This window comes from Pogoniulus pusillus, chromosome 15 (assembly GCF_015220805.1).
Source record: "Pogoniulus pusillus isolate bPogPus1 chromosome 15, bPogPus1.pri, whole genome shotgun sequence".
In the NCBI taxonomy this organism is placed as follows: domain Eukaryota; kingdom Metazoa; phylum Chordata; class Aves; order Piciformes; family Lybiidae; genus Pogoniulus; species Pogoniulus pusillus.
In genome coordinates, this window is record NC_087278.1 from 14,813,030 (window position 1) to 14,838,801 (window position 25,772).

General features: G+C 45.1%; 1 protein-coding gene across 2 annotated transcripts in view; it reads left to right on the forward strand.

The window, feature by feature from the left end:
* The window catches only part of HIPK2 (homeodomain interacting protein kinase 2), a 138,618-nt gene that overhangs the window by 87,531 nt on the left and 25,315 nt on the right, over window positions 1-25,772 (forward strand). The window contains exons 3-11 of one of the 2 annotated variants that reach the window (XM_064155471.1): window positions 6,718-6,841; window positions 8,606-8,725; window positions 9,435-9,521; window positions 10,537-10,721; window positions 14,390-14,552; window positions 17,063-17,282; window positions 18,802-18,923; window positions 23,189-23,331; window positions 23,701-23,877. In XM_064155471.1, the coding sequence (XP_064011541.1) occupies window positions 6,718-6,841; window positions 8,606-8,725; window positions 9,435-9,521; window positions 10,537-10,721; window positions 14,390-14,552; window positions 17,063-17,282; window positions 18,802-18,923; window positions 23,189-23,331; window positions 23,701-23,877 (1,341 nt within the window). The remainder of the gene's footprint in view (window positions 1-6,717; window positions 6,842-8,605; window positions 8,726-9,434; window positions 9,522-10,536; window positions 10,722-14,389; window positions 14,553-17,062; window positions 17,283-18,801; window positions 18,924-23,188; window positions 23,332-23,700; window positions 23,878-25,772) is intronic. The other variant, XM_064155472.1, reaches the window with a different exon arrangement.

Sequence of the window (25,772 nt, forward strand, 5' to 3'; positions counted from 1 at the left end):
TGTGGGTAACCATTATACTCTGATAGACTGGGTGATGTTCCTCCACGGTCCTTTCTTTCCCTCCCTGTGTTGACTAAACTCTCCAGGCTTTGAACTTTATGCCAGATTCTGAAAGGCAGTATGTGCCTGTGTGTTCTGGGATGAGTCCTAACTCCCAAGGATATCTCTTCATGTGATTGTGCTGGATTGGTGCTTCCTAGCATGGTCCAGAGAACATGTGGGAGATCTGCAGAGCTGTACCATTACTGTGTGGTACAGAATGAGCATCTGAGCAAACTCTAGCACTCAGGGATGCAGGAGAAATGCAAAAGCTGTGCAGCAAGGCCTGCAATTAAGATGAGCATGGTTCTTCCTGGCTGGGAGCACCACAGGTGGGGGTCTGGAGCTGCTCTCTTACCTGATGCATGGGATGGGGAGTGAGTGAATGAGCAGGAGCTGTTGGTGCTTGTAGTTGGCTTTTTCACAGGCAGGAAGCCTGCAACTGCCCAACTGCAGTGCAGAGGAGGGTGTAGGGTCTGATCCTGGGGTCATACATATTAGATGTCTGCATCCCTTCCAGGTGTCTGTGTAAGTGGAGAGGTGGAGGGGCAAGGGAAATAGCAACTGTTGGACTGTAGATCTATTTTCTTTTACAATGCTAACCTTAAGAAGTGATTTAGGATCCTAGAGATACAGAGAGACAAAATAAAACACTCTATGTTCTCCATCTCCACTAGGAGCTAAGGGCACTCCATATGCTCAGTATATGGAAAAAAGTGAATTTTTCCACAAAAGAAACAAGTGAGGAGGTATGAGAAAGGTGTCAAAGTAAGGGTTCAACTGAGAGGAGGACAGAGCCTCAGCACTTAAATGAAAACTCTTTTGTAACACATGCGAAGGATCAGTACCTCCTTCTCACAGAAGGTGTCTCAGTGGATGGGAGAGCACAAGCAATGAGAGGAGGCAAGCTCTGGATTCGGCCCTTGCCTCTCTGCTTCTGCCCAGGACTTTCTGGATGGAAATGTGAAAGCTGCTGCTTTCTGAAGTTCAGGCTTTGGCAGGCGAGACCAACAGGCAGAAGGCAGGAGGTCTGTATATTGACTCGGTAGCATCACCATAGGTCTGTCTGCACTGCCTGCAGCTGCCCACAAACAACTTCTGGAAGTGTCACCCTGAGGGCAAGGGGTAGGCAAGCTCAAGATGCCAGCAAGTATCGAATTTTGAATTATATTTTTGTCTGATATGTATACTTGTCCATGAAGGACCCTGCTGAGACAATCCCACTCAGCCAGGAGATCCAACCAGAGGTGGTAAATTGTCCCCAAGGAGGACAGTTAGCAGGGGAGTTTTAAAATTCAGAAAGAGCCCAGTTCTATGGATCCAAGTCTGTGAAAATGATTTTTTTTTTTGGTGTTTATTTTTAATGTCCTGTGATGTGTGGGTGAAAACGCCAGAGAGCTAGAGTGGTAATTAATTTTCCTGACAGAAACACCAGACAATGAAATTACCCTGCTACAAAGCAGCATTGCTAAAGTAAATACTCTTCCAGCAGCAGGCCTGCAAGCGGGATGGGGTCATAGGTGAGATACAAGCAAATAATGAGATGGCAGTGCTGCCTCTGGGGACCTGCAGGGGACCTGCCAGCACAGGGACCCTTGCACTCTGGGTCCTTGGCACCCAGCACTGACAGCTCTTCGGCATGCTCAAGCTGGGCTCCAAGGTGATGGGATACTTGCTGACCCCAGCACTGAGCTGAGGAGCTGGTCATCCTTTGCTGGCCAGGGGATTCATTTTGGTTGGGAAAGGTGGGGAAGATGTGAGAAGTGGGGATGAGCTGCTACTTCTGTCCTGGAGATGAAAACTATTGTCAGGGCTCTTCAGTCTCTCCCAGGCTGGTGGTAAGTAGTTTCTAAATCTTTGGTCTATGCTGTAGAACAGATTATGCCTGTGCATACAGAAGGGGAGTGGCTTTTGTTGGGACATACTGGAGGCAGCTTGTGTGGTAAGAAGGATGGGAAAGTGAAGTTTTCTGTTTTGCCTCCTTATGCCTCATACAGGAGGCTGGAATTACTGTACCAAGGGTATTGTGGATGCACAACCAAAGCACTGGCAGAGAGTGGTAAATGGGCATGTTCCTGCTCTTACTGAGGTGCCTGGTAGCAAGCCATCTTTGTGTGCTTTCAAACATGACTACTACCACAGTCAAAAGGTATTGGTGAGTCTGTGTTAAAACAAAGAGTGCTATCAGTACAGAAGGAAGCTTCCAGTGCAGCCATGGAGAGATCTGCTGAAGACCCCAGTGCCATTCCAGCAGGACCTGCTGCCATGTGAATCATAGTTCTAATTCATAATTGCAGTACTTTCATGTGCACACTTTAATAGAGTGTTTTCCCTTGTTCCCCTGTTACCAGCTGCAGAATGGAGAAATCCCACATAAGCACTGGCTAAGACATAGAAATGTGTTCTTTCCCTTTGGAAAAGAGAATTACACCATTCCTATTGCTGAGATAAATCTGAGTGCTTTTAGGAATAAAGGGATTGTTTGTGGAGTGGACTGTGTGCATGTTTTAGGACCAGAGTTATTTAATGTATTAATTATCTGTGAAAAGTTGCTGACGAGCAATCAAGTGCTTAAGCGTGCAGATACCACAGACTTGCTTACATTAGGCTGCAAGAAAGAGTGAGGAAGATTTAAGGGACTTGATCTAGGTTAGAGACAACATTATGCCAGATCAGTGCAGTACTGAAAGGCAGTAAACATTGGAAGGGGAAAAAGGAACTATTTCTACATAATTCTATGTCCTAAATTAGATGCAGCTCCTCTGGAGAAAGGACTGTGTGTCTCAGAGGATCTCCCAGATAAAACATCTGCTGAAATGCCTCATGTCACTCCAAAAGCAAACAAAATATTAGGCTCAGGGAAGACTGGAACGTGAAAGCATTCTGCAAATACTGTAAAATAAGTCTGGGGAATATCCTCATGCTTAAGTGTTTCTGGGTCTGTTGAGCCTGTCTCCAAGCAGTCATGTCAGCGGGACCAGAGAAGTCATAGAGCCATGTGGTAGAACTGTATCGAAAAGTCCATGGGATAGAACACTGAAAAGCCAGAAGCTGCTGCAAACAATGGAAAACAGGGCAGAGATACAAAAATAACTTGAGCTAAAAGAAAGGTGATCGAAGCACTTCCATTTTCACCTCTAGGCAAATGCATGTGAATGTGAAGTGAGACGTGACAAATTTAAACGTGATGAAGGAAAAAAATCAGACATTAAACAACTGACTTAAGATGCTATTGAAATCAGAAGTTTGCCTCTGGAATTCCATGCCCCAGTGTATGATTTCACCTTGTCTTAAAAAATAGACATGTTTATGTTAACAAAGAGAGGAGTTCCATGTGTTAGATATAGGCCTATATGCAGAAGAATCTCTTAATCCATAACTGAGTATACAGTACAGTTTCCACCCAACGGAGGTATTTTATCAGTGGACAAGTTGTTTCATTACAGAACTTGTAACATCCTCCACCAAAATACTTGTCATTGACCATTAGCAGAGTGCCAGCAGGCAAGCAGACTACAGTTCCCTCTATGGTGACTCCCAACTCTTTCTCACAGCAAATGGGAGGTGTCTGCTAGCTGAAAATCTAGAAGCCTGTATGGTGTCCCATACTTGTTCTTGTGAAGTCTTAATGACTGCATAATTAAGTTAACAAGTTCTTTTTGTCTTAGGGCCACTCCTTCTCCATGGAAAAATTGCAATCGTGATGGAGAAAGATGCAACAAATTTTGTCTGTGGCGTATGTAGGGCACTATATCACTTCAGTCTGCACCCCCTCTCAGAATCACAGAATCACAGAATTAACCAGATTGGAAAAGACCTTTAGGATCGTTGAAGCTAACCTATCACCTAACCCTTCTAATTAACTAAACCAGCCTCTTACAGGGGTTCTCATCATTGTTCCAGAATTAGCATTTCTTTGGGTCTGACAAGGTGAAGATTGCAACTATCATTTAGACTTGATTGAGTAAAGCAAATAACAGCTTTCAAAAAAGTAAAATAAAACCATCTCACCACCTCCCCTCCCTACGTCATTAAATCTGGTTTGATGAATGATGTTCCACTTAGTTGTCTTTTATGTGTTTAAATGGTATGGACATTGGTTTTGTGCTTTTCTTACCAACAGCAGAGATGCAAGATTTCTTCTGTGTATAAGAAAGAAATTCTGTCCTAATTGCTGCACTCCAGAAGCTGGAGCTCTAAGGAAACCTGCTGGACAACCAAAGGCAAATCAGGAAAAAAAAGTTTGGAACCTCACGTTCTAGGTCATCCCTTCTTGCAGGGGTTTGGAGGTGTTGGCAGCATAAATGTGGGAAGAGAGGAGAGGAGGTGTATGCTGCTGTCAAGCAGTTCAAGTGATTTTTGTGAACGGGGAGGTATCTACACAAAATCACGTTTGGAATATCCCACCAGTAGTCTAACTCTCTGCTCCCTCCACTTCAGTTAGTGAGAGGGATTTGCAGCTCAGGCAATACACGGCTGAGCTCTCATTAGTGACCAGGGACATTTTGTTCACGGTGTGGAAGGCAGACAGGGAGAGGCAGATGGCTTTGAATGCAGGATTTACATAGTAATGAGATTCAGGTCACCATAGCTGTCTTTTCCTCTCTGCATTTTGTCTAGGTGTTGAGTAGCGTGCAGGGATGATGACATGGGGAGGAAAGATGGAAAATTAACCCCTTGTTCCTAAGAAGAGATGAATACTAGAATAAAAAGTTTGCCACTATGGGTTAAGCAACATTGGGATATGAGAACATCAAGCACAGGTGAAGTTAGAAGGGCTAAAAGTAGCTGCTTTTACGTTTCTGATATATTTTCTGTGGGAATTTCAGAAAGCATCTAAAGCTTTAAAACCCAGAAGTTTTACATTCTCTGTTGTTGGTTTGACAACAGTTTTGGGCTTTTATAATTACTAGTCAACCCAAAATTGGGGAAGTTTGTGGACTGAAAATGGATTCTTGCTGCAGCACCTTTGCTTGTTTCTTGGGAAAAAAATACCCATTTTTCTTAGTTTCTTAGCTAAAGACTCATCTTCACATGACTATGTAATAGGGTGATTAAAGCAGTATTTTCCACTGCACTGGGTAATCCTTAGAATGATCTCACTGGGGTCAGAACTTACCCTGATGAGAGATCAGAAACTGGGAACCGTGGGTCCTATTTCCAGTTCTGAATGGTGGTACTTGATCTTCTCAGTAGTCAACCCTAGGCATTCCCAAATTGTGCATCAGGGCCTAGGAAATCTCAAGGCTATTTTTTAAATGAAGGAAGTTTTAAAGCACGATGTGTTTCTTTCTTCTATCTGCTTTCTGCCTTCCCCCTCACCTTTTTATTAATAATTAGAAGAGTGTGGAAAGTAAGTTTTATACCTGTTGTATGTCACCTGACTCCAGAAGCTGTGGCCTTAGAAATACTGCAAGATCTGCAAAAAAGGCAGGAGAGAATCCCTGTGTAAAATAGTAGCTATGGCACTTAACTGCATATGGAAGTCTGGGCTGAGGTAGGGAAAAGAGGAAAGGTGTTTGTTTGCAGAGGTGGGCTTTGTATCAGGTTTTTAGTACTTGTGAGATACTATGGATTCTTGCACATTGGAAATGCAAAGTATTGGAAGTGCTATGAGGGGGATTGATCTTGTCTCACCTTGGCCTCTGGTGCTTAGGGAACTTATCTAGTCTTAGTGAAGAAAGACTAAAACCATCCCAAGACAGTGGGACAAGTACCCCTCAAGGTGAGGAGGGAGCATCACTCCATTGACTGTTCAGTCTGCACAGTACCTGGACAGGGTTTGATGCCAGCTTCAACCTGTTGGAAACGTGAAGTGACCCTCACTGTGAGGATCTGTGGAAGTCTGAGCTGAGACTGGTCTTGTTTATTTGAGTGTTTCCTCTGCACCAGGGATCCTTCTAGTGAGCCTTTACCATGTCCTCTCCTTCCTCTGTGGACTAACACTAAATTCACTGAGCAGAGATGCCTCAGTGGGAATGGAGTCTCCTGAAGCTGACAGTAAACACATAGCAGGAGTGCTGCTGAATTTGGCTCTTTGGGCTGGAAGGGAAGAGGAAATTTTAACAGGTGCCTGGTACAGACTGAGATGTAAAGGCATCTGGGCTAATTCTTCTTGAGGAAAAAGCTTAGGTCTAGCAGATCTAATTAGGTTATTTCTCTGGTTTATGGTTACATCTATTTGTTTAAAATGTCAGCAATTCTTTTATACCAATACTGTAATCATTATTTAATGTCTGGATGTTTGTGAAGTCTGCCGAGTTGTGTGAACAGAGGATGCCTCTCCTCAGGGAGCCGTCATGATTCCCCCCTACAGGACAGTGCACTGGGCACAAGAACCTTGAGAGAGGACCTTAATTGGGTGGTCTTGAATGCACAGCATTGTTTTTGTGCTTCAGTTTCCCACCTGCCAAATGAAAATAATGATAGTTCTCTCCTTTGCAAACTACTCTGAAATGTAGGACTGTCTTTTGGCTAAACGCTGTCCAAAAACTCTTCTGCAAGGGTAAACATTCACCAGTTAGCAGATGCTTTGCTGGTGCCAGTGGGTCCCTCAGCTCCATCAGAGCTTACTGCTATCAAGCACCTTTGTGAGTGTCATGATCTGTGTGGGACACCCTGGGCCAGCTGAGCAGCTCCACTCACATTGCTGATGTTTTGTAACCTCTTCCTTCACAGAGCCCCTGAAATCATCCTTGGTTTACCATTTTGTGAAGCAATCGATATGTGGTCGTTGGGATGTGTCATCGCAGAGCTGTTCTTGGGCTGGCCGTTGTACCCGGGAGCTTCAGAGTATGATCAGGTGGGTATGGATACTGTCCTGGATGCTGGTAGGTGCACAGATGTTTTTCCCTTTCCTTATCCGAGTGAAGGGATGGCAGCTTTCTCTGTTTTGCTAATGAGGGGGGTGTGTTTCTTACCCTTCCAAGTCAACTTTCTCATTATCTGCCTGGGGTATTTGTCCTAGGTAACCAGCGTGCTCTTTGGTACGCTGGCATTTACGACCTGACTGCTTAAGTGAAATCTCAATCAAGAGTCAACACTGGAGAGCTCTGTACTTGCCTCTCCTCGCTGAGCAGAGCAGGCACCCTTTCTCTGCTGTAACAGCAGGGATCAAATAAAGGTTTATTTGTTAGAAGAAACTGCACCATTTCTACTGCGTTTCATAATCCTTTTTAAGAAGATATGTATTAAAAGCAATGACAGGAAGGAGAACGTTCACAGTGGTGTAGGTTTCCAGTTAATGCAAGCTGTCATGCTTCTCTCCCTATAGGCTTTTACACTCTTTTTGTAGTCGTTAAACTGATAGCAGAGAGGCTGCTAGAGCCAGAGCTGCAGAATGCTTTCCATTCCTGTAGTCTTCTTTGGGGTGATCTTGGCTTTCTACACATGTGGCCTGAAAATAAAAGAGAGTTTTCCTTCTTTATATTTTTTTTTTAAATAAAAAGGTGGTAAGTAAGTTTTTCATATACATATATACATAGCACAGAGCTTCCACAACTGAATTATGGCCCATAGGGAGCTGGGAAGGTCACAGGGACTGATCCTGGCCTCTCACTGCAGCACTGGTGTTGGGCTGCAGGTGGGATCCTGGTGCTTCTCAGGTGCATGATGGAGGTGGATATAAGGAGCTACAGAGTCAAGCAAAACACACTCGGTGAACTGGCTCCTGAGTGCTTGGTAGTCTTTGAAACCAGGGCTGCTTTTTCTGCTTTTATTTAATTGTTTTTACCCCTCTGTCTCTTCTAAAGTAGATGACTAATTTTAGTAGCTTTGCAGAGTTCACAGCAATTACGCAGAAACATTCAGGAGTCAAGAGATGCCACAGTTAAGGTTTTGGGTGGCACCCTAGGCACGTGTGAGATCTCTGTGTAGTCACAAACCCTTCATCCTTTGACTAATAAATTAAAGACAGAGATCCTGGAAACATGCATGTAGCACTCTGTGAGTGCTGGTGAGGTTATACTCATGGGAGTAACCCAAATAACAAATGAAGACATGTAAGCAATAGAGATGAAGTAGCTCACGTACTGTGAGGATGTCAGTTTGAGTGTGTGTTTCACTGAAGTTCAAAGATGAGCTCTCTTCATAGTTGTGCAATTTGTATATTCGACTGCTCCTAGGAGAGGCTGTGCTGTGTGCTCAGCTTGGGGTAAAAATAGCCAGAGTTCCTGCACAAATACCAGGTTGTTGAAATTGCCTCCTGGAGAAGAAAGCATGACATAAAAAGGTGCAAAATGGTGAAACACCCTATTGAAATCACTGTGTGAGTCATCATCTTTGACCTCTAAAACCTAGGGACTTTCCTTCCTTTGTCCATAGGTTTTGTGGGAATGTACCTTAAGAGTGAGTTTCCAGTAATGTATGTGGTAAATGGAGGAATGCTGGATAGGAATTGTATTTCCTCTCATTCCTTGCGCTGTTGGGTTTTTTTGTGAAGTCTTAACTACCTGCTAAGCTGCCTCTCTCTTTCCTTTCTCTATTGTTTTAAATCCTTTTGCCCTCCTTCAAGAAAGATCTCCAGAGATCTTCACAGGATGAACAGTGACCTCTCTTTTTCTTACAGATTCGCTATATTTCACAGACGCAGGGCTTGCCAGCAGAGTATTTGTTAAGTGCAGGGACAAAGACTACGAGGTTTTTCAACAGGGATACAGACTCACCATATCCTTTGTGGAGGCTAAAGGTAGGAATGTGTTCCTTTGTTTCTTTTACCTTGAATTGTTGGTTGGAAGTGAGGATACATTCAGATCACCTCAGAGCCTAGGTCTCTGCTTTTTGCACTGCAGCACGGACATTGGGTGTAGCCCCAGGTAAGACTGCCATCCCCAAAGTCTGCAGCCCTTAGCCCACCTGCTTGGCACTGCTTTGTGGGAAATTTAAGTCTGGAATTGATCTGGAAATACTTCTTTTAAGTATCCAGTGGACTGATTTGTAGTTCAAATGAAACATGCCCCAGGCAGACTTTGCTCCAATATCTAACACCTTGGGGACGGAGAAGAGAAAGTAAAACATTTTAATTCCAAAAATCAAAACTGCTAGTAATGCAGGTGAGCCCTGAGTCTCTTGTACCAGCCTGTTTAGCTGAGGACAGAGGCCACTGTGCTTCTGGCTATAAGAATGGGATGCTAAGCCTCATGATGAGGTGGGCGTAAGAAACCTTTGGTACTCACACCAGCCTTGGGAGTACCTTCTGAATGAAAAAGAAGAGATAAATCACCTTGTGACACAAAAGCTGCCATATAACCACAGTGGAGATAGTGTAAATGTGACCTAGGCAAGAGGGACACAGAGGTCTCTGATGAGGGCAGGATAAGATACAGCTAGAAGTGGTACATAACCCGTAGCTGATTGCAGGGCAGTTCTAGTCAATGATGGTCTCTTGTTTTGAGCAGACACCGGATGATCATGAGGCAGAGACGGGGATTAAGTCGAAAGAAGCACGGAAGTATATTTTCAACTGTTTGGATGATATGGCACAGGTAAGAGATTGGTGAGCATCAAGCAAGACTGCTCCAAGTGCTTTCATGCAGTGCTAACAAAGGGGAACTACATGATTTCTCTGCGTGTCCTATTCTTGTGCCAGCTGCTGAGAAATATCAGAATGATGCCTTCCAAATCAGCTCATTGTGTGCTGCTTTGTAGGGAAAACTGCACATGGGCTGAATGTGCTGCAGTAAATCAGCCTTGGAAAATGGCTAAGTCACATCTCTGACTGTTAGAACCATGTACTCACTCTCGTCTCTCAGTGCTCCTCTGTTCACCAGCTGGCAAGTCTCTAACTTCTGTGCCCTTTAGTATTTCCATCTGTAAAGCAGTGACATTGGAAATAGTCACCATGGGTGCAGGAGCACCTGATCTCTAAAATTTGACTGCCCTGAGGAACGGGGAGTACTAACTCAGTTTTGGTTCTGTGTAGGTGTGGAAGTTAATTCTAGCGTAACCACTCCTGTGACTGGAGTTTGCACTAGCAAACAAAGAGTGCAGAAGACTAGCACAGGACTGGAGTTATTGCTGGGAAAGCCTGGACTTTGTAGCTTTTGCAAGCAAATACACAGAAATGGAGGACTGTCTAAATGGATGGATTAACATAAAGGGGGTTGGGTTTTTTTTCTGGCACCTGACACATGAATATAAACCTCCTGACAATCTTTATTTGTTTTCTATATCTTTTTTGCTCACAGGACAAATAGTTAAGTATCTGATAGCTCAGTGCTTTATATGATAAATATACTGATTATCAGAGCTTGCCTGCTACCACATGGAAGCTGTTCATCTTCAGTGGAGGGTGACTAAGTGTTTCATTAGCCATTGACCCAAGTGAGCTGAACACTTAGCAGTCTGTCTAGAGGTCTGACATGCACAAGCCACTGCAGAGTCTGCCGTGTGGTTTCAGCAACTACCCTTTAACTTGCATGGATGTGCTCCAACAGGGAGTAAACGCAGATTGCTGAAGACCTGACTGACTGCTCTGTTGCCTTGTCCTTTCTCCTTCAGGTGAACATGACAACAGATTTGGAAGGGAGCGATATGTTGGTAGAGAAGGCGGACCGGCGGGAGTTCATAGATCTGTTAAAGAAGATGTTGACGATAGATGCAGACAAGAGGATAACACCCATTGAAACTCTGAACCACCCTTTTGTCACCATGACACACTTGCTCGATTTCCCTCACAGCACACAGTATGTGGCTTTCATCTTGCTTGGGTTTTAAGCTGAAAGGTGAAGAGGAGAGATGGTTGTGATGGAGACCACACATGTCTGAGGAACATGAAGGTGTTTAAACCTTAAGTTGTAATTTTTCTTGATTTAAAAAAAAAGATAGTTGCCAACTCTTAAGGTTGCAAGAATCATTTTGTAGGTGCTTGGTATTTAAAGCATTGCAGAGTGTGCTTCATTCATTATGTAAATATTCGATAATTACAGATGTTTGCATTAAAATGCAGAAGAGTTATGCAATTAGTGCTGAATGCATCAGTATATCTCAGAGTAATATAGTCCTGATTGTTACTGCAGTTATCAACCTTAGCTGCTTTGGTGAGCCAACCCTTCCTCTCCCAGAGGCTTCTCATCCTGCAGAGGTCCATCTGGGGCTGTTAGTTTTTGAAGTGAACTTTTTTTCTGCATCAGGCTGGTTTACAGGCACAGGAAGCAGGACAAAGAGTTCACGTTTCAGCTGTGTAACCTTGAACACCATGTTCTGACCTCAGCTGACACATTTGTGGAATGGAGATGGACTCCACTGCCCAGTGGAGAGGTGAAGAAGTGTCATGCCTTCAAGCCTGACTCCCCCTTCTCCTAAGGCTGCATTATGGGACACAACAGCTTAAAAAGCTGAAAACCTGTATCCCGCACGTTGCTCTTGTCCCCTGGGCGTTTCACACAGGGACCAGGCAGGTGCAAGTGAAGGCATACACAGAGCGGGAGTTTCCCAAAGCCTTCAGGACACCTAGCTTTGACCATCCTGCTCTGCATCACTTTGCAGTTCAGGGTCCTTTTGCAGGCTGTCCCTTCACTGAGAGAACATTTACCAGCACAGCACTGTACTTTGTTTGGTACCATACACATGAGTGTTTAAAGATTGAGAGGAGCTCAGGTATGAAAATAAAGTGGACTGCTTTAAAATCCACAGAGTATGTTTGTGTGGGTGCTCTTACCTGTGGTATTTCTGGTTCATTTAAGGTAGCTTTCCCTCTGTAAGGAAATGTAGTTGCCTTTTTGTTACATTTATCACAAGATAAGAACAGGTGATTGGCAGAATGTAGAGAGTGCATGATCTCTGTAAACCCAGTCTTACCCTGCACGGACACCTTTGAGCATCGTTGCCTGTAAGTAAATAGTGGTACATGTAATGAAAACAATGGAAGGTTATTACACTAAACAGAGAGAATAAGTTCCATATAATAATATTCATCAACTAAAAAAAGACTATTTTCTAACAATGTGAGCATCATAAAGTCCTTTAATATTCAACAGACCTTCTTACTGTGTAAGATGGGAGACTTGTGGCATCTGAAATGGCACTGCCATCAGAAATCTTTCTTCTAATACAACAGACCATAACTGCATCTTCATTTTTGAAGTACTCACTTGTGGCTGCCCAGGCAAAGCCCTAGAAAGGTACTGAAAATATCATTGAGGCTAACAGCAGTGAGGATTTTACCCAAATAAAAAATTCAGCATCAGATCTCTGAATACTAAATGCTGTGCCAGCCGGCTGCATAACCCTGTGCAGCCTCTCTGCATTGGAAGTGGTGACTGGTAAAGAGAGCAATAAGCTGTAACCAGCATGGCAAGTTGATGGAAATTTTGTCTGTGATTTCCTGTGGTTTCGAGAATAGAAACTTCAAAGCTTTGAGAGATGCAGGGAGTTGTAATCTCTCTTGAAAGTAAATCAGGAAGCAGAGTGAGAATATATGGAAGATGCAGCTTCTGGAAGAAATCTCCACTGTGGCAGGCTTCAGACAGGCTGCAAGTTGGAGCAACCTGAGGGGGGTTGTTTTAGTTCTGAGCAAACAGCAAAGCCAGTTTAGCCCCCCATTTCACATATTTAACTGCCTCACTCTTAAATTGTTGAGCAGTCCTTGTTGGTTTATTTTGTCCTTGCTGCTTCCCCCTCCCTCTCCTTATTTTTTAAAGTAGAGACAGGGAATACAGTATTACATCAGTAGAAATTACACCTTATTATGTAAAACCATTTGGTAACACACACAATTTACTGTTTACAAAATACATACTCTTCCCAGTGCCCTCTGCTTTACAGAGGGAGAATTATAGTCATACTTGACTGGAAAAATGTGATCCAGTCATTTTCTGCATTTATTTGATAAAGGTTTGATTTTTATGAGTGTGCTGTGGCTTAGAGAGACTTCGTAGTTCTTTAAATGAATGCACATAATGCGCAGCTATGCACAGTGTTCTGAGCCTGTCTTGTCAACAAGTGTTGATGGCACACATCCACTTACCAAGATATTACCTGTAGGAGAGGACATATCTATCCACATGCCTATGTGAATAAGAGACAAGGTAGGGATAAAAAGGTCTAGATCCTCTTCCTGACCAGCCCTAGGGATCATATGACTTTGTTCCTTTTGAAGGGACATCTTATTTATTTCTTAAAAATTTCCCCTTCCTCTAACAGATAGGGAACATTGAGCAGGATAATTGCAAAAGAAATTATACATAGAGCTCTTTTTTTTTTTTTTTACAGCTACCACTGATTTTTACTGCTTAGATTTTCTGTTCTTCTGGATTGGGATGATGAAACTGAAACAAATGCCTTTATACATTTTTTGGGTTGTGTTTCAGATACTGAGATCACATTTGTAAAACAATTATGGAAAACCTGCATTGTTCTTTAGACCCTGGGAAAACAGGTTTTTATTTAAAATATAATTTGCACAGGGTAGCTCTGTTGTTACTTCCTAAACCTCTGTACTCTTTGGTATCCCAATTATAAAAATGAAATACTGACATTTTCATGTGACTAGACACCTAGAGCACTCTTATAATGCAGAGACTTCATCTCCTTTACTGGAGATACAAAATATGCTACTTCCAAGAGTTCCATTGCTGTATTAATAACATTTAAAGGCAAGTCTGTATAGAGGAAGAAACTAATCTTTCCCTCCAGAGATCTAATTCTCAGTCTGAGATAACCCTAGAACCTGATTCCATAGAGATGCTGATGAATCTGATTTGGCATAACCTTTTGTGATATGAATTGCACCACTGACTGCAAGAGGACAACTTCTGTGCTTTAGGATAAACATCTGCAGAACTGCTTCACCAGGCAGGTCCAGTTTTGACTGGACTCAGCTCTCAGGGAACTACTTTTCAAAAGAAACACATAACATTTCTCAGTGGTCTCAGTGACCAAGAACAGTAAAATTCTTCCTTGCAAAAGACTTGTAAAACTATGTTTAGGCTTACACTACTGCAGAAAGCATGAGTTGTTCTTCCCACTCAGGCTCAATCATCAGAAAAAAACCTACAGTATCTAACTTTCTTTCTTACTCTCATCCTCTTTCAGTCTTTGTAGTTCTTGCCCAGCCACTTAAGGAGCAACCAATTTGCTTGCTCTTTGTGGCTTACATGGCAGTGTTCAGACCCATGGGGGCACAGAGGAGTCCCAGAGCAGCAGCTGTCATCTTGACACCTATTTGGCCCTCATTAATCTGACTCTCACTATTTAAGAGAGACCTGCATAAAATGGCAAAGGGCTTTAAGAGCCTAGAAAGTGCTAAGCCGGGTTTGGAGACCTCATGGAGGACCCCTGTGATGAGCTGTTACCTGTGTCGGTTGGTTTGTTGATTTTCTGTCCCTTGCTTTTCCTCCCTTTCCTTACACAGTGTCAAGTCCTGCTTCCAGAACATGGAGATTTGCAAGCGACGGGTGAATATGTATGACACAGTGAACCAGAGCAAGACACCATTCATCACCCATGTAGCCCCAAGTACATCGACCAACTTGACCATGACTTTTAACAACCAGCTGAACACAGTCCATAACCAGGTATGGGCACTGATCAGAAGCAGCAAGTGCTTGGAATGTTTCTGTCAGTAGGGTCTAGAAGATGAAAAGCAGGGTAGCATCCCATTTTACATGCCTGCAAAAAGATGGTACCTTTTTAGTCCCCTTCCTCTGCTCTCCCTCATTCTCTTCTTCAAGCAAGCAGTAGTCGAACAGCATTTTGTGTGATGGTGAAATGTTGCCCTCATTGTTTATGCTGTTGTTGAGGGTGATAAATCCTGCTTACTTGGGAAGTTGCTATGGGGAAAAACTCGTTAGTTCCCTAATGCAGTGGGCAGGACTGCACTCCCTGGGTCAGGCAGGAGTGTTTGTGATCTTACAGCGTTTCTTCAGATGGTATTGAAGTAAAAAGAATTTAAACCCTTCTGTAGCCAGACAAGGGGACAGAAGAGTTTAGTGATAATGCTTATTCTTATCTCTCACTGGTTTTACTCCAGGTGCCACAGCTGACATGGGGACCCTGTGTGCATACCCCCACTCCAGCTATCTTGCACTCTGCATTCATGAGCTCTGGCTTTGTAATTACGCTTTGGACTCTTATGTTAGTTTTACATGCACCAGTGTTAGGGGTTGCTGAGCCGACAGATTTTACGCAACTGGCAGGCTAAGTTGTTTACTGCAGTACTGTATTACAACAGTGGAAGGAGAGTCTTTAGGGACAGCACTCTAGGAGACTGAAGCTCAAGAAATAGCTACTGTCTCTTAAGCAGTTTTGGAACAGGCTGCTCAAGATTCACTCCAGAGATTGCAGGTGGCGTTGTGGAAACGGCACTTGGAAAGCAAGAGAGATAAAGTATTTGATGAAGATGTACAGGGTGTTCCTATGTCACACAGAAAACCAGACTTCATGACTCAGTTCTTGATACATGTGATCACAGAAGGTCTTTTGGAACAATGCATTTGGCAGATGCAGACGGCGATAGGTCATGGCTTGGCATAATAGGGTATTAGTTACAAACACTGGCTCTCTTTTTTGGCTGTTTCTGAGATGCTGACTGTAGAAATGCATGCTACATGCTCCCCTGGGCCCTAGCTGCAGGGCAGAGACACCATTTGTACCACAATCACTAGTAGGAAATGCAGATTTGCTTAATTGCCTTGCAACTCACTTGATGTTAAGATCAGTTGGTGGCTGGAGAGATCTGTGGTAGTGTCCAAATTCTCATGAGGGGAGTGCATTATGAGCAGAACCAGTATCTCCAGTTTTGCTAGAAGAAGTGGTAGAAACATTTCCAGGAAGAGTGTTTTAATTTGAACAAGCTCTAAATTTTTCACTGTTCTCCACAGCATGGCTCTCTGGTGCTCCCTCTCTGCAAAATATCTAGGGATTGCCTCCTTCCAATTATGACTCCTGAGATTCAGAGTGTAGGAGCTGCCATGATTGCTGCTGAGTGTTACACATGGAACCTGATTGCACATCTCTGCCTCTGCACAAAGAGAGGAGGAGGAAGAAATGTTTCACTGTTGCATTCCTTGTGGCTGTGGCATGGGTACCCTACCTAGGCCCAGTGGCAGCTCAGTCAGCAAAAATTGCTTAGCCTCCTGCGTCCTGCAGCCTTGATAAAAGCTTCATCCTGGGTTCATCCATTCACCATGTGAAAGTGCATGATTTACCTCCAGCAGTGATGCTCGTACATTTGGATGGAGAAGAAATGTGGGCTCTGGTCTAGTAGAGCCTAGCTGCCTAGACATGGATGCTAAAGACATTTTTGTAGAGCAGTGGCAGGGTTTTGTAGGGAATGTTTGTCTGCAACTCTTACAGAGTCTGTCCAAATAAAACACAAGTCACCCTCAAATTTCCAGGTGTTTTGCAGGACATTGGGCTGATTTTTGTGACCTTGCAGCATGCCCTGATGAAATTTTTGCTCTAAGAGATTTTAAAATCAAGCCAAGTAAAGTTTGGACTTTGAAAGTATTATCATTACCTCCTTCAAATTCAAATCTTAATTCAAGAGACATGAGCTGTCTTAGATGCAAGGTAGAGGAAAGACTGGAATGAGTTTTCTGTCTCACAGTGAGTCTTCGTAGAACATGAACGTGCTGAATTTCTTTTACCTAAGAAATGTGAGCTGCTTCTAGAGCTGTGTGCATGATGACAAAACAGTGTGGTTAGGGGACAATAGCATTTTCCGAACCCATCTTCATCATGCTGCAAATCAGAGGCAGTTGGGTAACAAAAGGCTACAGTTGGGCTTTGGAGAACGTGTTGTCTCTGAGCAGCACACAGCAGCACCAAGTGGCCAGAGGTCCCGTGGCATGGTGCAACTGTGTTTACTCAGGCAAATCATGCTTCTTTCCCTGTTGCTGCCCTTGCTTCTCTGCTCCTCAGTGTCCTGTTCTGCCCTCTTTTCAGTTTCATTTTGATGGTTTTTATTTTTGGTTTTTTCTTTACTTTATCTTCTTTTATTTTTAGTTTTGGGTTTTGCTTCTTCCAACGTACCCATCTCCCTCATTTTTTGTTTGTTTTTGTTTAATTCCCACCATTCCTTTAGACCACCAACCTGGCTCCCACCTCCTCCAGTGCCACTATTTCCTTAGCCAACCCTGAGGTCTCCATACTAAATTACCAATCTGCACTCTACCAGCCCTCAGCGGCGTCCATGGCTGCGGTGGCCCAGCGGAGCATGCCCCTGCAGACAGGAACAGCGCAGATCTGTGCCCGGCCTGACCCCTTCCAGCAAGCTCTCATTGTCTGCCCTCCAGGCTTCCAAGGTAAGAAACAGCTTTGCCAGGTCTTGGCCAGTTGCTGCTCCCTCACCACTGCTGTTTCATGTAGCTTTTGTTGGGAACAAACTTCCCTAGAGCAGATCATATGGCAGAAAAATTGCTGGCATAGTGCAACGGAGCAATGAAGTTGGTGCTGATGGAAGTATTTGCAGCAGTGAAGGATCTTGCATCTCCAGCATCACGAGTTCAAAGTGTCTGGTCTGAAACAATGGGGCAAGCACTGAGAAGAGGGTCTGGGAGAGACTGTGTGATATTTGTTGGGCCTAAACCAAGTTCAAGGCTCTTCTGCCTCACTTTGTTAAATATGAAGACTTTGCTCTACAAGAATAAATCAGTCATAAATAAAGGGTTTGTGACTTCTCAGTTATTCAGTTGTTAAAAATAGGATTCAGCAGGTGAATGCAGCAGGGAGTGGTGGAGATGAAGGTTTGTCTGCATAGCAGATGCTTGTGACCATTTATCAGTACAATTCCTTCAGCTCCAACTCTGCTGCAAACAGCTCTGCCTGTGTATTCTGGTGACAGGTACCACTGTAAGACAACTTAGGTGATGATCACATTAGGCCATTTCCCCTCTTGAACTCATGTGCTGTAGCAATTTGGAAAAACTAGGCCTGTAGAAAGTGGTCTTAAATAGACCTTAGTTCAGCTGGTGCAGCTTCTGCTTTTCATTTCTACAAGCCTGTCTGTGCAGCAGTCTCTAGGCAGTTCTTATACGTTCTGCAAGATTATCGAAGTTCTTTTGAACTACAGGAGTTTAGCTAGACCTCTTCTACATAGTTATAATGCATCTCAAGGGTTTAACTTCAGGAAGGTATGGCTAGAATGTGTAAGCTAACATCTTCTGCTTGCTGTCTTGCAAAAGCTCTAACGCAAAGAAGGTAGCACAAGCTGCGCCGTGCACTAAGGTGGTGGAGAGGGAAGCTTCCATCAGCTGTGTTAGACTAATCTGTGGTAAAGTCAGCAGTGATTGGAGTTTGGAATGTGCCAGATTACGTGGTCAAGTCAGAGTCTTTTAAATATGAGTCCTGAAAAGTTGCACAACAGAAAATCACCTAGCCCCATCAAGGCTGTCCCATCCCACTGTCCCACTTTGGTCTAAAGAGACCATTCTTACATAGTGATGGCTTTTGGCTGGCAAGGACAATTCTCTGTTGTCAAACTGGAGAATACTGGGGAAGAGAGGGCATTATCGCTCCTCTCCTCCTTTACTTCCTGTATACACTGTATTGAGATGTTTCTCATGCATTTTTTATGCTCTAAAATTATGAACCTGGTCTCACAACATCTTTGAGCATTTCTGCACCCTTATACATGTATCTCATTTATAAACACTTGATGGACATCTCTGGACTGAAGTAGAATACACAAGACTCTTTAAGAGCCTGAACACTGCAGTTTTAGTGGACATCAGTGAGTGCCTTCAGGTGCCTCTGGAAACCAGACCTCTGTTCCCAGCAGTGCTGTTGATGGCTAACGCTGTACCTTCTGTGTTGGTGGAACAGGGTTGCAAGCCTCCCCTTCAAAGCATGCTGGGTATTCAGTTCGGATGGAGAATGCCGTTCCTATTGTCACTCAGGCTCCTGGGGCTCAGCCTCTTCAAATCCAGCCAGGACTCCTCGCACAGGTATTTTTTTGTGTTGTTTAGCTCTTTAAGACTGAAAAGAGTAACTTTCTCTGAGGGCCTTCTATGGTGCAGTTCGGGCACTTAAGTAGCTATATAAGGGTCTCTAGCTTACTTGGAAATCTCAAAACCTTTCATGTTTCAACTCAAAGGCTGTGTCAAAGTTGCAAAAGTCTCTGGAAAGACCTTCTTTCCTTCTGCTTCTCCACTGGAATCAGTGGGAAGCCTCAGGGGAATCTGTGTCAAGCCTCTGCTGAGGAGGAACCAGAAATAACTGCCCTGCATTCTCCTGAATTGTAGATCTCAGTGTTAGTTTGTGGCCAGGAGTTGTGCAGGTGAACTTAAAACTATCCTTCATGATTTCAGGTTTTTATCCCTCTGCTTTATGAGCTGCCCCTCTGCTCTTAAGTCATGAGAGAGTTAGGGACCAGAGGGATGGGGCACTCCTTGTCAGCAGCACTTTTTGGCACAGTCGTCCAAAGTATGCTCACAGAAAAAATGTAGCTCCTCCCAGGAAAAATTCAATTGGGAATTGGTACCACCAGTCATGTGCACATCCTCATGGAGAAGTTCTTGTGTTTGCTCCAGTGGATCTGCCCCTGCTGGTTTTCAGGTGGTGCCAAGTTGCCTCTGCCAATATCAAACATGTTTCTGGCAGAAAAAAACCAAAACCATTAAGTGCCTAGCATACTTACCATTAACTTGTGCAGCCTGGCAAAGATGATCTACAAGTCAAAAATACATGCCTATGACTCAGAATTGGTTGATCTGCCATCCCTTCATTAATGCCAATGTGGTCATACACAGAGAGGTACCAGCAGACTTTGGATTTATGCTTGTGTGTTGCATGGCTGGGGTAAGATTCTTGGTGCAGTTGCCTTTCTTTGCCAGCTGCTGGCTGCACTTATCAGGTGAAGATTGATTGGAGCACACCGTGCAACCTGAGTGTTTTCCTTTAGCTAATGTGCCTTGGTTTTTGTTAGAGGGCTACCTGAAACATTGAACCTCTCTCTGCTGCAGCCTGCGTTAATAACCAACACGGGCCATTTCTTCTGTTTGGTAGGAAAGGAGAGCCTAAGAGGCAGGAGAAACAAAAATAGTGGCAGAGCGAGATTGCAGGTACCCATTACTTGTACAGTGGGGGAAGGAGATGACAGCTTTGCATACCCCTGTCATTCTGCCAGGCCACCTGGGGTGTGCTGTTTTGTGGGGCTTGAAGGTAGGTGTGTGAGGATCAGGCCTGAAACATCCCAAAGGCAGCAGGATCCTGAAGTATCTCAGGACCTTCAGCTCCTTTCTGTTCAAGGTGGCCTTGTTAAAGGTCATCATGCAGTCTGTGGGAAGGAGGGAACATTTAAGGAAGAGTTTTGCTAACAATTTCTCTGCTGCCCCTGCTACATGAACTCCCATTTCATGGGCTGCCCTTCTTGTACTTTCTACTGACATGTTGTTCACTGTTGCTTCCACAAGGGAAATGAAGCAGTTCTGGAGAAACACTCCTCACTTGCATAGATTTTTAATTCTTGATTTAATAAACGAGAGACAGTTTGCCTCTTGATGTATCTGTCTGCTTCACGCAATGGGAAATGTTAGCTGCCACTCCGATGGCAAGGCGCTCTGATTGATGCTGGTGGCATCTGCTGTCTGTGGGCCTCCCTTGGTTTGGACTGAGCAGCTGGCCTGACAAATCTGTACCCAATTCCAGTTTCCTGAATGGAAAAGCACAGCTTCTTTGTAATGCTTTGTAGTCACATCTGATCTCTGAGCGGCTGCTTGTCTCTCTCTCAGCAGAGAGCTGTTCCTCTCGTGCACAGTTGCTTATCTAATGCTCCTCAGACCAGACCACACAGTTGCCCCAACTGCTAGAGGGACTATCTCCGGCAGAGAGGCAGCGCCTCTAGAGCCCACTTCTGTCTTTCTGCTTTGCCTTACTTGTTCCCCTCATGAGGCATGATGCCATTCCTTGTGCTCCCAGCACTGTGCAGTGCCATCAACCCTTCTCTCTGCCCAGTGCACATTGCAGATTGCTGTTCTTGCTTTCATCAGGTTGGCTGAGGCTTAATGCATCTCAGTGCAGCCAGCAGCCAGCTCTTCCTGTGTGTTGTACAAAACCAGCAGTCCCAGAGCAGGGACAGAGGAAGGAGCTCCAGGACTTGAAGAGACCCAGAGCAGAGGCAGTTGACGGGTTTTGAGTGCCATTGTGGGCAGCTGTGAGTCTACAGCCTGTGGCTTGAAGCTAGGCAGAGCAAGCAGCCTGCAAGATGCAGAGCCAGTGGCAAAAGTAATTTATTTGTAACTTCTTTGGGTCTATTTTCACTCTCTCAAGCAAGTGTGGTCCACACACTGTATGCACAGAGATGAGTGAAAGGAGACTGATCTTTTCAGCAGCTTCAGATATCAAAAGAGACAAAGCTGTACAGTTTTCTGGCAGAGTTCCATGATGTGACCCAAAACTGTCCCCTGTCCTTGGGTAATGCCCTGAATTCTTTATGTTTCTCTCCTTTTAACTCCTTCCCAACAACGTTTCTTCCCACAGATGTCCTGCCACTGGCTTTTAGAACAAACACGTTTATTCCATTAGTTGTCCTTGCTCTACCTATGAAGCAGGAGCTCTGTTGCACCAGGAGTCCCCCCACCTCCCAGAGGCAAGGGCCAGCACGGCACTCTGCCATGGCTTCGCAACTTCGCAGCAGTGCAATAATCGAGAGCAGGCTGCAGCTGCCGGCACAAGGCTCCCGTGTGCAGGCACAGTGCACTGTGCGAGTGGATCAGCCTAGACAAGTCTTATCTGCAGATTAAATGATTCAGTGGTCCTTACCTAATAAGTGAGGAATTCGTGCCTGGACCCTGACACTGCATCTAAATTTATGCACTGCAACCAGGAAAGGAGCTTAAATTTGTTCAGTTCTGTTTCTGAAAAGGGGGAAAGCAGTTTTCTCTGCAAGTAAATCCAGGTAGTCTCCTGTGACTGACTGCAAGAGTAGTTTAGTCTCTTTTAAATCAAAGCTGGGGAAGAGAAAAAAAATAAAAGAAAAGATAAGCTTTTTTCCTCCCTGATCTTTATGTGTCTTGGCCTCTTCCTCCTACCTGCTCTGAGCTGCTTCAGTCTATGGTTGTGGCTCCTTAGATGAAGAGCTCTTAGGATCCCTGTGACTGTCCATCCTTTGCAAGTGTTGCTGAGAAGCCTCACCGTAGCATCCTTTTCATCTAACTCTGCAGCATGGAAAATGACAAGACTGTCAAACTTTGGGGCAGAATTGGGAAAAGGTGTTTTTCTTGTGGGGTGTTGGCTTTTTTTGACTGAGGGGTAGGAGAGGATGATGGGAACACTTAACAGGACTCTTGTAACACTGGAGGTGGGGACAAATGCATTTCTGGATGAAGCCTCCCCTCTACGATTTAGTGTCCTCATAGCTGTGAGATAATACAGTACAGATCTAATATAGGAGTGGCAGCTGGGATTAAGGAGGGCCTGAGCTGGTAAACCTGCATTCCCCAGCCCAGGCAGTGAGAAGCTGCCAGAGCTGCCTTCAGGCAGCACATAACAGAGAAAGTATCCCAAGTCAAAAAAACAATCATCTGACTAGTGTGTGTGGAGTCACTGGAGCAGGACGACCTAAGTCATGCCTGGGGCAGTGCAGCTGGAGGGATGATTGCATAGCAGAGCAACGGCTCAACTCACAGAGCAGAGACTTCCACTCTTACAAGAGGAGTACCTGCTCAGGAAAAGCCAGAGAGCACAAGGACAGGACAAGCGCCATGCATGGATCTGCTCTGCATCCTCACAAAAACCTTGCAGTCCCTTGTTCTCTTTTCTGATCTTTGACAAAATTCTTCAGTTCCTTCAAGTTCCTGAAGTCCTTTAGGTCTTGCTGGGGTGGGAAGGAAAATTGTCTTTAGGAGGGGGAAAATAACAATGGGACCATACTACCTAGGTGATCTAGAGAATTCAGAATTGAAAGGTGCTAAAGAGCTTGATGTTTGGGTTGAAATGCCAACTGGTTTTGATACCTCCCATTCCATTTAATCTAAAACACAGGGAGAGCAGAGATCTTTTTTTCCCCCTCCTTTGTGCTCTCTACACTGATAACTTGTACTGCTCTCATTCTGGTTTCCTAACAGCATTTGTAATCTATGACTGAAAAGTGGTGAGAACTACCTAGTTTGACCCTGATCATTAATTAGGAGCTAGAGTTGAGCATGCATCACCACTCACACTCCGTTTATTAGGCCTCTTGTTAAGAAGCTGTTTTCCCTCTGTCTGACAGCAAGCATGGCCTAGCGGTACTCAGCAGATCCTGCTCCCTCCTGCCTGGCAGCAGCTGACTGGGGTAGCCACCCACACTTCTGTACAGCATGCAACCGTCATCCCAGAGTCCATGGCAGGCACCCAACCGCTGGCAGACTGGAGGTAAATGGAAGTGCTTGGTGGTTCTCTGAAGTACCCACCAGTGCTGGAGGAATCATGAGAAGATCTGGGGTGGGGGGGACACAGTTTCACAAGGCTGCTTAGCCAGAGGGAGAAGGGCAGAGGCTGCAACCGCAAACTCCTTGTCTGAGAGCTATGGGCAGCTTTTCTGTTCCCCATCCTCGAGGTGCAGTGCCTTGTCCATGCTGCTGGTTTTAGCTCCCTGGGGGAAATTCTCTTTTCTGGGGGGACTGGGAGCCCAACAGGCCCTGGAGGAGGATGCCCCAGTGAAGGTGGGGGGAGCCTGTGAAGGAGCCTGCTGAAGAGCCGTGGGTTGCATTCTGAAGGCGTGCCTGTCTCCCCGCTTTGCAGGAACACCCACGCGCACGGCAGCCACTACAACCCCATCATGCAGCAGCCCGCGCTCCTGGCCAGCCACGTCACGCTCCCCGCAGCCCAGCCTGTCAACGTGGGTGTCGCTCACGTCATGCGCCAGCCACCTGCCACCACCTCCACCAGGAAGAGTAAGCAGCACCAGTCAGCAGCTCGGTGAGTGTCCCTGGCTCCTGACACTGCCCTTGTTGAGGCAGGTGTCCATGCCTGGGGTGTTCTCAGCGCAGCCCTGCAGTGCTGACCAGGGTGATACTCACTGTTGTCTGTGAGGCTAACTGAAGTTTGTTCCATGGCCCACGAGTGATTAGATCATGCTTTTTGTGACTGGACTCTGCTGTTTCACCTTTTCTATATGCAGGTCAGGAGAGCAGATGGTAAGAGCTAGTCAGGCATGTTTTATACCCACTGAGCATCATTTTGTGCAGGAGGTAGTGGCTGAAGGATGGGAAACTCAGGCCCTGTTTGTGCAACTCGTTATGCTGCTGTGATTACCTGAGGCCTTGTAGTCACCATAACTGTACTCTCAGATCGCTGTGGTGCGATGGCCAGTTGCCACGCCTGATCTTCACATGTCATCTCGGAGCACTCCTGAGGTGCAGCATCTGCATTTCCACAGGGTGGTGCACCTCCAGGGAAACACATCTTCAGGAACATGTGCCTGATGCATGCACACAAGGTCTGCCCTTTCAAAAGCAATGGGATGATAACCTATCTTCCAAGCTCTAATGCCATTCAGATTCAAGGACTGGTGTGGCTTTATGCCACCTTCAAGCTCTCTAGCTCCTAGCATAGGTGATTGGCTTGTCTTTAGCATTGTGCATTAGCAACAAATACCCTCACTGTCATTTTTGTCAAAGGATCACAGAATATTAAGGATTGGACAGGACCTTGAAAGATCATCCAGTCTAATCCCTCCCTGCCAGAGCAGGATCACCTAGAGTAGGTAACACGGGAACTCTTCCAGGCAGGTATTGAATGTTTCTGGAGAAGGAGACACCACAACCTCTCTGAGCAGCCTGTTCCTTATGTTCACATGGAACCTCCTGTACTGCAGCTTGCACCTGTTGCCCCTTGTCCTGTCACTGGACAGCAGTGAGAAGAGCCTGGCTCCATCCTCCCGACACTTGCCCTTCACATGTTTGTAAGCATTGAGTCACTCCTCAGGCTCCTCCAAGCTAAAGGAACCTAGCTCTCTCAGCCATTCCTGACAAGGGAGATGTTCCACTCTATCATCTTTGTGGCTCTGTGCTGGCCTCTTTCTAGTAGGTCCCTGTCCTTCTTAAATTGAATGGCCCAGAACTGGACGTGGTATTCCAGATGTGGGCTCACTAGGGCAGAGTAGAGGGGAAGGACCCTCTAGAGACCTACTCACCACACCCCTTCTAACACACCCTAGCGTGCTTTTGGCCTTCTCAGACAATTGCTGGCTCATGGTCATCCTGTTATTACAATGGCAGGATAAACCAGGAGCATTTTGTAAGAACATGTCATACAGAAGCAGTCCTTAGATCTATCAGCTCTCAGTAGGACCATTTGGCTCTGCAAGGAGGAGGTTGGAATTTGGTTCATACTGCGTTATGTGGCACAATTCAAATGGTAGGATGATCACAGTGCCTGTCACAGCCTTGTAATCTTGCCTAAGAGGACAAAGCTGTTTAAGAGCTAAGTGCAGCTGTTCTGGAGAAAGTCCTCTGGGCTGTGAAACTAGCACATTTCTTAACTAACAAAACAAAACAGTGTAGGAGAGAGAACCAAAATGGGTCACTGCTTGTGCAGTGGCAGAAAGAGAAGCTTGTGGTTTTCCTGGGTGAATGGACTGGGGCCAGAGAAGCTCTGAGTTCACAACCAATTTGACTCTAGTTAAGAGGCCACTATTTAAATCCTCCACATTTTTTCTGCTCTGTAATGTTGCATTTACTTTGGGTGGAGTCCAGCTGCCTTAGTCCATTCATAGATGAGAGGAATCTATGTCAGCAAGCCAGCAAAAGAGACTGCCTGTTGCAGCCAGTCTGCCTGTGCAGGGCCCCCCCTCTCCCTTCCCCCTCCAGGGG